Source organism: Chrysochloris asiatica, unplaced genomic scaffold (assembly GCF_000296735.1).
Source record: "Chrysochloris asiatica unplaced genomic scaffold, ChrAsi1.0 scaffold00026, whole genome shotgun sequence".
Lineage (NCBI taxonomy): Eukaryota > Metazoa > Chordata > Mammalia > Afrosoricida > Chrysochloridae > Chrysochloris > Chrysochloris asiatica.
The window spans coordinates 7,606,925-7,619,206 of NW_006408544.1; the positions used below are offsets into that span (position 1 = coordinate 7,606,925).

A 12,282-nucleotide genomic window follows, 5' to 3' on the forward strand; every position below is an offset into this window, starting at 1 on the left:
ATTACTTGGCTAAGGGCATATTTCTTGGCAATATCACCTCAGGTGTAAATACCAGTTACCCCTGCTTTCTGTCTTTGGTTGGTAGTACATGCCAATCGGAGCGTCTGTTCGCCACTACGATAAATATGCCGCACTTCCGGCTCAATTGCCGGATATCCGCTGAGTGACCCTTACTAGTCCTTCTTAATCTTGGAGAGGAGTTGTTGCCGCTGTTGTTACTGTTCTTGAATCCAGAACCGGAGCGGGACATGGGGCTGGAGGACGAGCGAAAGATGCTAACCGGGGCCGGAGATCCTAAGGAGGTAAGATTCGATCCTCTTCAGTGGCCTGAGGCCCGGGACCTAGCTCTCCAAAACCAGGCCGGGGGTCGTCTTGGGCCTGGCGTCTCACCAGGGTCGGAAGAGAGAGCTGGTTCCCTAACCCTTCTTAAAAGCCTTTCTTTAAATCTTGGATGAGTCATTAACTGGTCTTTCTCTGGACTTCCCAATTCCATAAACGTGATGAACGTTTTTAACGTGATTGAAAACGTTGTGCAAACTAAATTTGTGAAAAAGAAAAATTTGATACATTTCTACAAATTATACTAATAGTCAGGTGTTCTGACACCGTGGTTTGACAGGTTTGGGTAGCTAACAGACCAACTTTAACCCTCGCTCCCGTTCAAGTTACGAATTCCCGCCACATTTCTACAGAGGTTAAGGAGATCGGGCCTCATGCTAGTTCCTGTAAAGGAACTGTTTAAGGTGCTTGAGTTTTTTGGAGGAGAGGGGTGTTTGGGATCTACGTAGGAAGATGCAGTATAGTTCTGTGATGAAAGTGGGAGGTCTTCCCCAGAGCAAAAATGTAGATGTGATACTAATAACCTGTATTTCTTAACTATCATTTCAAACGTTTTATGTGTATTGTCTTTATTCCACACAGTTTTCTTGTGTGGTAGGTATTAGGTATTATAACTGTCTTTTTGGATTCCTGGTGTGGTGCTGTGGATCAGCACTGGACTGCAAACCACAAGATTGGCAGTTCAAACCCACCAGCTGCTCCTGGGAAACTCTATACATGGTTGCTATGAGTTGGAACCTGTACAGGACCTGAGTCGGCACTTACCAACACCGGCAACATTTCCTTTTTACAGATAAAATGCTGTTGATAGGTGTCAATGAGTCACTTGGTACAACAGAATAAAACACTGCCTGGCCCTGCACCATCCTCACAATTGTTACAGCCACTGTGTCATTCCATCTCCTTGAGGAGCTTCCTCCTTTTCACTGACTCTCCACTTCATGTCCTTCTCATGGGACTGGTCCCTTCTGACAGTGTGTCCAAAGTACAAGAGACAAAGTCTCTCTGTTCTCGCTTCTAAGGAGCAGTCCAGCTGTGTCTTGTCTAAGGACACAGATTTGTTAATGGTGGCAACAGGAATTGAGCCCAGGCAGCCTGGTTCCAGTGCCAGGACTCTTCTCTGCAGTGATTATGAGCATTAATTTTCTATCCATTCTGCTGTGGTGCCTTCAGAGCCTGGATTATGGGTTCATAATAGCTGGAAAACTTGTTTATCCCTTCATTTTTCCTAGTCTTATTTTCTCGTAAAGTGGGTTAACATGTTGACTACAACAGTGGGCTCAAACATAAAAAAAATTACGAGGATGGCGCAGGACAGAAATTTGTTCTGCATGGGGTTGTCATCAGTCAGAGCCAACTGGAAGGCAACTGACAACAACAGTCTTTTCAGAAAGTGATGCCAGCCTTGGGAAGTACACCAGAAAGTTTAGAAGAACCCCACTGTAATCGGATGAGAAAAAGACTAAATAAGTGTCAGTTTTAAAATGCAGGAAACTAGAGGTTTTATGAGCAAGCCATAACCCCTGTTTTTTTGTTTGTTTTTTTCCCCAGTGTGACCTTAGTTTTTGTCAGTGACTTGAAATTTACATGAAGTAGTTTATATTCCTTTGGGAAAAAGACAAGGATTTATGTTCCACAAAGATATACGACCTTGGAAACCCTATAGAGGCTCACTATGAGTCAGAACCAACTGGATGGCACTTAATAATAGTCTATATTCAGACTTTTGTTTGGATTTTTTCCTCCAGAAGAGGTCATGATATTTTTGGAACAAAATTGTCAGTGTTGTGGCATTGTTAATAGAGAAATGGTATCAAAGGGCTTGCTTCCAGAGTTCTAATTTTTGATTTCTGGTTCCTAACTCAGGTAGATACTAATTTCTGGTTTCTAATTAGAGTCCTGGTGTGGCGCTGTAGGATAAGCACCGGACTAACTGCGAGGTTGGCAGGTCAAACCCACAAACCACGCCTCAGAAACCCTATACAGGGTCACTATGAGTCAGAATCAACTTGACAGTGCTTGACAACAACAATTTGAATCCTGGTGTGGCTCAGTAGAATAAAACAGTGGACTACTACTGCAAGGTGGGCAGTTCAAACCCACCAGCTTATCCTTGGAAACCTTGTATAGCATCTCTATGAGTCTGAACTGACTTGATGGCATTTGACAATAATAATTTGTAGAGACTATAATTCTGTTTTCTTGGGGGGGAAATTTTTCATTATGAATATATAAAAAGTGAAAAAATCATGCTTAATGAAAAACTAGGATTTACACCCTTTATAGCATTTTAAAGATACCTTTGCCAACTTTGAGAATTAAATTGCAAGGTTGGCATTTCAAACCCACTAACCACTTCTTGGGAGAAAGATGAGGCTGGCTGCTCCCATGAAGATTTAATTTCAGAAACTTAAGGAACAGTTTTACTTTGTCCTGTAGGGAAGCATGGTGGGCTCTGTTGATAAGCTCTGGCTGCAAACCACAAGGTCAGCAGACTAAGCACACCAGCTTCTCCATGGGAAAAAGATAAGACTTCCTGCTCCCACAAGATTTACAGCTTTGGAAACCCTATACAGGGCCCCTGTGAGTTGGAAAAGACTCAACAGCACTTAACAACAACATAGGGTCACTATGATTTGGAAGCAACTTGATGGCATTGGATTTGTTTTTCTGGTGTGGGTTACCCTGCTTCTCACTCCCAGCTTGACAGAGTTTTGGTACCTTTCCCAAAGGGCATGGCAGAGAATGAAGCCGATTTTGTTGGAATGTTGAAAAAATAATGAGGGGTTACTAGTTCTTTTAAATTTACCTTATTTCTGTTTCTTTCCCTTCCACTAAATGTGAATACCTGCATATACAGGCAGACAAATACTTATTTTTGGGGGGGAGTAGGCGGGTGACTTTTAGAAGTAATACTTTAGTGTGTTTTCAGTGAAAGTTTACACATTAAACTAGGTTCCTACATTCTTTACAGTGTGTTAACAATCTCATTACTTCCATTTTGGTTATTTCATTTCTAATAGTGTAGTTTCCCTGCCCCTTAACCTTCACAACAATTTGTCTTTTGGAGATAACTCTTTAAAAGAGCACCATACTAATGGAGGAATCCTGGTGTGGGGCTGTGGGTTAATGCACCAGACTGCAAAGTCGGTTTGAACTGCAAGGTTGGTGGTTCAGGCTCACCAGCTGCTCCTTGGAAACCCTATACAGGGTCTCTATGGGTCAGAAATGACTCGACTGCACTTAACAATAACAACAACATACTAATGGAAGATATTCTTTATTTTCATGAGCCAAAATAAAGATGATCACAGGATAATATAAGGTTGGGAGTATCTCAGGGTCATAGTCGTGTGGAGTCCTCAAGTCTCAACTGACCAAAAAAGTCTGGACTTTTTAATTTGAGGTCTGTTCCAAATTTTTCTCTTCAGGGCCATCTCTTGTGGCCCTGATGAAAACAATCAGTAGTGGTTGTTGTTAAGTACTGTTGAGTCGATTCTGACCCATAGCCACCCTGTATAGGGTTTCCAAGGAGCAGCTGGTGAGCTTGAACCACCAACCTTGCAGTTCAAATGGCTTTGCAGTCTGGCGCATTAACCCACAGCGCCACACCAGGACTCGGTAGTAGTAGTTGGACACAATCTGATTATTTTGGTCTTTGGGTATTAAACCATGGTTTGTGTAGGCAGTCCTGTAGACTAGTTTCTTATCTTCCTCTTTTGCTCTAGATGAGCAGAGACCAGTATCTTAGATGGCTACATATAAGTTCTTAAGACCCAGACACTACTCACCAACCTGAGATGCAGAGTATAAACTTTATGAATACCCCAGATTCCAGTTTATGCTGATGCTCCCAAGGAGAATTTTTTCATATTCTTCCCCCCAAAGAAAGGAAATTAAATTTGAGGTTGAATGCTTGAATCCAAAGTAAATGTACTCATTTACCTTGATCATTTGGGAGGTTCAGGGAGAGAAGATATGGGACAGACAGACAACAGATTTCCATGGAGTCCAGACTTTATGGAGTCACAGAGGCTGAATGACCCCTGAAACAATTGCCTTGAGGAAATATTTAATTCAAAACTATCTTCTGAAATCATCTTTACCGAAACAATGTCATCAAGTCAGTTCTGACTTCAATATAGGGTTTCACAGGAGCAGCTAGTGGTTATAGCGCCACACCAGGACTCAGTCTGGAATATTGTAAGTGCTTAATAAATAATGTACACCCTGCCCACTGCCACAGTGTCAATTCCAAAGCAATTGTTTTGTTTAATTAAGAATGTCTGCCTTGAATGTTCTTTTAAAGAATTACCTATATCAATTGACAAAAGCAACTCAAAAGGTTAGATTAGACGTGCTTAGGAGTCAGTGAGTTTGTATTAATGATTGTGAAACTGTTCAGAAAGGATATTAAGAAAGGCAGGACAACTTGAAATGTATAACCAGTGTTGTTGAATTGAACATGTAGAAAATTTTTCATTGATAAGTGTTTTGCTGTGTATAAACCAAACCCACTGCCATGGAATCAGTTCTCAGTCAGTGACCATATGCAGAGTTAATAAATCTAGGCAGTCCCTAAATCTTCCTCCCTTGGAGCCTCATCTTCCTCCCTTGGAGCGACTGGTGGGTTTGAACAGCTAACCTTACAGTTAGCAGCCCAATGCACTTCACACTACTCCCCTTCCAGAAAATAAAAGGAGTAAGTGGGTAGGACCCATGGGTAGCATAATGTAGACTTTTTGGTGCACATTTATTGACACTTGGTCTACTTAGGATGTAAGAGTTCAGCAAGTCAAAAAACTCCAACTGAAAAAGAGTTTATTTGGCCATTTGCGTTACCAAATTCCACGTAAGAGTGTTAAAAAATCAATTTTCCTCTTGGGCCTGACTTGGTTTCGGATGTAAAGACTAAATTTAACTATTTATCCAGATAAGTTATATAGTTCTCATATGAACACCTAACAGCTTGAATCTATTCAGACTATGTCCATTTACTACTTGGTATGTTTAAACTGAGATTATTTCCTTAAGTCTTTAAGAGGCTGTTGTGAATAATATAACAGATAGGAAGGTCCTTTTATAAATTGTAGAGTTGTTTCCAATGAAAGTAAGATGGTGTGTCTTTTCTCAGTAATTACACCATCAAAGTGATGGGAAGGTATATATGTCATAAAATTACTACTGACATTGATTTTGTTTTTTCTTTTGTAGGAGGAAGAGGAGGAGGAACTAGTGGTAAGAACTGTTTCAGGTTTGGAACCATCTCAGTAAAGCAGGAAGTTTTGAATTGAAACTTTAAAGGCATTTTGAGGAGTCTTTACTTGACACCTTGGAGATTACGGAAGTGGAATAAGCCTCCAGTACTTCCTTTCTGTGCAGTGGAGTATTTGAGAGTTTCAGCTTGGGAAGCTGAGTCTTCTGGGTTTGAGGCTTCTTCCTTCTCCAGTCATGAGCAGAGCGTCGTCCTGAGGACCTGGCACTCAATCATCTGTTATTTGTAGTTTAATAAAAAAACTTTAGGAGCAATCCTTCTTAGGTGGGTCCTTTCTCGTATTAACATTGCCTTTTTAGTTTCACAAATGAGGAATTAAAATTTCACAGACATAACTCATCACAAAATGCTGTGTTAACAAGTAAGATTTACGTCCAGTTTGGCCAGGTTTCCTTTACCAACCTTGTTTTTCAGATAGGACTGAGGCTTTCAGTGCATACTGGCAACCTTGGAAGGCAGGAATGTGAAACTTTTCCCTACTACTTAGCATCAGATTTGAATAGGAGACCCCATTCTGTTATTTCTGGCAGTATTTTGGTTCTGCCAGCTGTTCTTCTGCATGGTAATTCAAAGGCAGCACCTTTGTTTGGTGGTTGTGTTAATAAAAGCATATGATTTGGTGGGTCTCCTAAAACCTCCCATTTTGTTTTTTGTTTATCCTCAGGATCCCCTAACAACAGTGAGAGAGCAATGTGAGCAGATAGAGAAATGTGTAAAGGCCCGGGAGCGACTCGAGCTCTGTGATGAACGTGTATCATCCCGGTCGCAGACAGAGGAGGATTGCACAGAGGAGCTCTTTGACTTCCTTCATGCAAGGGACCACTGCGTAAGTCAACCTGAGTCAGGAGGAGGAAGGCTTACATTGGCCAGGGAAGACTTGCTACTGACAAATTTTTCATTGTAGTGCCAGGTCCATTAAAAAAACATTTACTATGGAACCAATATATGTCAGGGACAGTGCTGAACGCTTTATCTAAATAAGCTTATTAGTAGCACTTCCAATGGAGATAAAGATCATTATCTTCATTTTAAACAGTTCTTTAAAATACTTTATATCCTTCAGTGTATCTTACATATTGTAGTTAATCCAAAAACTCTTTTTTTTAATGTAAATTTTGTTGAGTCTTATAACAGCAAGATATTTTACATGCAATTAATTATACTTAGGCAAAGTTTGGTATGGTTTTTATGTTAAAACTGGCTGACTAATAACAATATGAAAATATGCCCGGTATCATTAACTAACAGAGAAATATAGATCAAAACAATGAGATACCACTTCACAGCCACTGTTTTTTCTCTTTTACTGTTAATTTATTGGAACTCATGGTGGCCCCTTGTGTTTCAGAGAACTGTCCTCTAGGATTTTTCAAGGGCTGATTTTTTTTTTTTTTTTTTTTTGGTTAGCATTTTGCCACTCAGGGACTAGGATGGTTATAATCAATAGACAATAACAAGTATTGGCAAAGATGTGGAGAAATTGGAACCATACCCTGCTAGTGAGGAATGTCACTGTGGAAAACAATCTGGCAGGTTTTGATGGCCTCAAAAGATTATTTGGCCAGTCCCACAGTTATTAAAACCCAGTAATTCTACTGCTAGGTATATGCCCAAGGAATCCTCAAACAGATGTTAAGCGCCATTGAGTCAGTTCCGACTCATAGCGATCCTGTATAGGGTTTTCAAGGAACTACTGGTAGTTTTGAATTGGAGACCTTGCAGTTAGCAGTCCAGTGCCTACAGCATCTATAAAGATATTTGTACATAAAATTTTATAGCAGCATTATTAATAATAACCAAGAGATAGAAATAATATAAATGTCCATCAACTTGATGAATTGATAAATAAACCAAACTAATTTGAATTGATTCTGACTCATGGTGGCCCCATGCATTTCAGAGTAGAACTTTGGTCCAAAGTGTTTTCAATGCTTGGGATCTTTCAGAAGTAGATCACCAGGTCTTTCTTCTGACACTCCTCTGGAGGCTTTGAACTGCCAAGCTTTTTAGATAGTAGTAAAGCACTTAATCATTTCTGTCACCTGGGGATTCCTAAATGGGTAAAGTTTATTATATCTATTTGTTAACTGCCATCAAATCTGCCTCTTAACTCATGACAATCACATGCACACAGAATTGGATTATTATGACCCATAAGGTTTTCATTGACTGATTTTCCAAAGTAGACCGCCAGGCCCTAGTCTGTCTTAGTCTGGTAAGAGCCACTGAAGCCTGTTCAGCATCACTGCAGCATCTAAGCCTCCACTGAGAGGTGGTGGCTATGCTTTGAGGTACATTGACTGGGAGTTGCACTGGTACAGTGGAATATTATTTTGAGTAAAAAAATATATTGTTAAACAATGGTGAACCTTGAAAACATGCTAAATACAAAAGGCCAGTTCCAAAGTACTACACATTATTAAATTATTCCATTTATTTGAAAAGTCCAAAATGAGCTAATTGTGATCTGTTTTAGGCCTTTTCCCCTTTTTATTCATTCAATAAATATTTAAAGACTTAAGAACTAGACATTGTATTAAGATCTGAGAATGTCGATATTTATAAATTAGACAAGCATGATTCCTTACTTTATTGTTTATGAGCCACATAGGAGATGGGAATAGAATAGACTATTAGTAGACTATGGGTAAGTCTCTTGGATGTGACCATTTTAGGGTGCTTTCACTGACTACCCTATCTAAAGTAGGTAGTCTTCCCCCGACTTCTATTTTATTTTCCTCATAGCATTTATCCTATCAGAAGTTACCTTTTTTATTTAATGAGCCACCAGGTCAGTGGTTCAAGCTAACCACCTGGCTCCTTGGAAACCCTATACAAGGTCACTATGAATCAGAACCAACTCAACGACACTTAACGAGAATAAACAACTACATAATAGGCAGATGTTATTTGTGATATGGAAGGTGAGGGCAGAAGAGTGACAGATTTCTGTAGGATAGAAACTTAAATCTTTATGAGATTTATAAAAAATTACATGCAAACTAAATTCTAAAGGGAAAATAAAAGATGAAAAATGTGGAAAAGATAGTTCAGGTAGAAGGAAGATAATATTCAAGTAGCTGAAGGGCTTAAGTGCAATGTGGGTACATGAGTGAAAAGGCGGATTGGTTTGAAGAGACGTCATGAAGGGCCTTATAAAACTTGACATTTAAAGTTGCCAGTTGGTGACATCTTTTTCTTTCTCCTATCTAGGTGGCCCACAAACTCTTTAATGGCTTGAAATAAATGTACAGACTCATTTACGCCAGTCTACATCACTTGGGTATCCGGATATTTTCTTGTGGTTATAAATATGCCATCTGTGTCTAATTTGTGTAAGTTCGTGTGAACCTCATGGATTTTGGCATAGGGAAGTTCTGTGTAATTAGCAGTAATTCCATCTTAATAAATTTCAGTGCTATACACAGACCTGCCTCTTGTCTTTATTATTATTAGAAATTTTCAAACATATAACTTTCAAATAATTAACTCCATACAAGAATATATCTATATGGACAGACATACAGGCTGAACAGGTGGAGGAAGAAAATTGGGAGTATACCCATGAATATATAAAAGATATTTATACATGGGTAGAAATTTTTTACTACAAACATCCATGAATGTGGTAGAGCATGCAGAAGGCAAAGGGAATGTGTTGCTGAACCTGGGGCTCAGGATATAGTTGGAGGCGGGGTGAGGAATGAGGGTGAGACATGATCAACTGGTCTGATAGTTCACAAAGACAAAGTTGTACATCTTCCTTTGGTGAGAAGCTTAAAAGTATGGTGGATCTTAAAAGTATATATCTAAGGTACAACTGTTGGTTTCTCCTTGCCTGGAAGAAGAAAGAGTGATGAAAATTGAAGTAGTTTGGAACAATTAATCGAATGGACTAATAGACCACATGAAATCAATCTCTGACCCTGAGACAAACTAGATGGTGTCTGCCTACCACTACCAGCTGCTCTGAGAACACATTAGCAGGTCCTAGATAGGGTGGGAGAACATGTGGAACAAAACTCAAAATCATAAAGACCAGGCTTACTGGCCAGAGACTGGTGGAACTCCAAGACCCTTGGTTGTCATTCAGGTCTGGAACTTAATTCACCCAATGGCTGAATTTCCAGCCAAGCAATAGATAACATAGGAAAGACAACTAGTGAGGTATGTTGTTAAGTGCTGTGGAGTCGGTTCCGACTCATAGCAACCCTGCACAGGGTTTCCTAGGCTGTAAATCTTTACAGGAGCAGAACGCCTCATCTTTCTCCCGCGGAACCACTGGTAGTTTAGAACTGCTAACCTTGAAGTTCACAGCCCAATTCGTAACCACTACGCTACCAGAGCTCCAGAAAATGGTCAATCATTCAGGATTAAAACAAAAATCAAGGTTTAAGAAAGAAATGGAAATAAGAAACAGGGACTATGTAGAACAAGTGATGTTACATTGAGGGAATTACAATCATTGAGATGCAGTGTGATTTGTGACTATAATACAATCTGCTCTATAAACTACTTCACAATAAGGAATTTAAAAAATATAAAGGATAAGGACTTAAAAATTTTTTCTTGTATAGCTATCATACAAAATCAACAGTTGTAGCTTAATAAACACCCAGTTCATATGAAAATTAATCTCAAAGTGGTTTTATTAGAGTTTTTTGGTTTCATTCTACAAGACGTCTTTTAAGTATATTTTAATAAAAGAAGTGAGGGTGTAGGGTTGAGAGGAAAGGGCACTTGGGTAGGCAGTGCTGGTAATTTGAGATCATATATTGATGGGAACTAGTATTATCAGAGAAAAGTTACAGAAGAGAAAAACTAGAATGAAACCTATGGTGTTGAAATGGAATGAGGTATTGGCATGAACTAAATAAATAAATTTCAGTGTTAATACAGATGGCCAATGTATTTATATATGTAGGGAATACATATATTCGCTAGCTCTGTCCAGAGAAAACCTATTTTCCAATAAAAGGAGAAATGGCTGCTTCCAGGCCAGGGCAGGAAAGTACAAGATGGAGTGGGAGATTTTCTTATACCTAAGGAAAGAAGAGACATGCCAAAAGTACATAGAATCCACAAGATATGGGGAAATTTGAGCATCAAAGTAATTGTATATGATAGTACTGGATTGTAACTCATTGGGAAAACAGGAATCCATGCTATTACAAATAAATGAGTTGAAAGTTGGGTAAGGAAGGGGATACTTGTTAATTACAAAAGGAGTACAGGGAAGCCAGCAGATAATAAAGACTGATACAGGACAATTCAAAACTATTCTACTTACGGGTTACAATGGGATGAACACATTATTGTGCAAAAGATTAGAAACTAAATCTAATCAGACAAAACAAGGGCATTTTACAAAATAGTCCTCACTTGTTTCAAGGTCATGAAAGTCACAAAGATGGAAGAACTATTTCAGTTTGAAGGAGACTAAAAACTAAATACAATGTCTGATTCTATCCTTTTACTATTAAGGACATTATTGGGCTAACTGCTGACATTTAAGTAGAGTCTTTAAGTATGAAGATTGCAGTGATGTCTTAAGGTTACAGTTTGAAATTGTTTACACAACCCCATTAAGTCTCAATGCATATAATAAAGGCTGATTTCAAATTTAGAGACCAGTTAGAGTCATGAGTCATCCACATTACTTACTATGTCAAGCATTAGAACTTGGCATATTTTCCCATAAAAATGAGTAATGATGAGGTTCCCATTGCTAGTAATAAATGCTGCTCGAGGTGTTCCCTGTTCCAATTGGGAGGACAGCCTAGGCTAATGCTGTCCTATAGACTTGTGCTTCAGAAGGAGCCCTGGTGGCACATGGTTGAGTGCTCAGCTGCTAACCATTGGCAGTTCGGGGTTAAAAGCTATGACAATCTGCTTCTGTAAAGATTTATAGCCTTGAAAACCCTATGGGGAAGTTCTACTCTGTCCTGTTGTTGCTGTTAGGTGCCATCAAGTCAGTGCTGACTCATAGTGACCCAATGCACAGCAGAACGAAACACTGCCCGGCCCTGGGCCAACCTCACAATTGTTGCCACACTTGAGCCCACTGATGCTGCAACTTTGCCAATCCATCTCACTGGGGGTCTTCCTCTTTTTCTCTGACCCTCCACCTTACCAAACATGATACCCTTCTCCAGCAACTGGTCCCTCCTGACAATATGTCCGAAGTATGAGAGACGAAGTTTGGCCATCCTGGCCTCCAAGGAACACTGGCTGCACTTCTTCCAACACAGATCTGTTGGTTCTTTTGGAAACCCGTGGCACTTCCAATATTCTCCTCCAACACCATGACTCAAAAGCATCAATTCTTCCTTATTCACAGTCTTCCTTATTCACTGTCCAGTCTTTGCATGCATATGTTGTTGTTGTTGTTAAGTGCCATCGAGTCGGTTCCGACCCATACATGCATATGAGGTTATTGAAAATACCATGGCTTGGGTCAAGCACACCTTAGTCCTCAAGCTGACATCTTTGCTCTTCAATACTTTAAAAAGGTCTTATGCAGCAGATTTACCTAATGCAATACATCACATCGTTTGATTTCTTGACTGCTGCTTCTAGGAGTGTTGATAGTTGATCTAAGAAGAATGAAGCCCTTGACAATTTGAATCTTTTCTCCATTGATAAGAATGTTGTTTATTGGTCCAGTG

General features: G+C 39.6%; 1 protein-coding gene across 1 annotated transcript; it reads left to right on the top strand.

Moving 5' to 3' along the window:
* The first annotated feature begins 206 nt into the window (after positions 1-206).
* Positions 207-8,860, top strand: LOC102821106 (cytochrome b-c1 complex subunit 6, mitochondrial-like). The gene is made up of 4 exons (XM_006839718.1): positions 207-302; positions 5,554-5,577; positions 6,279-6,440; positions 8,828-8,860. Exons 1-4 carry the CDS (start codon positions 249-251, stop codon positions 8,858-8,860), a joined length of 273 nt encoding a protein of 90 aa, XP_006839781.1. The 5' UTR covers positions 207-248.
* The last annotated feature ends 3,422 nt before the right edge of the window (positions 8,861-12,282 follow it).

Coding starts and splice junctions, on each gene's coding strand:
- LOC102821106 (XM_006839718.1), top strand. CDS start 249: ATGGGGCTGGAGGACGAGCGAAAGATGCTAACCGGGGCCGGAGATCCT. Junction 5,578..6,278: donor AAGAGGAGGAGGAACTAGTG/GTAAGAACTGTT, acceptor GTTTATCCTCAG/GATCCCCTAACAACAGTGAG. Junction 6,441..8,827: donor TTCATGCAAGGGACCACTGC/GTAAGTCAACCT, acceptor TCTCCTATCTAG/GTGGCCCACAAACTCTTTAA.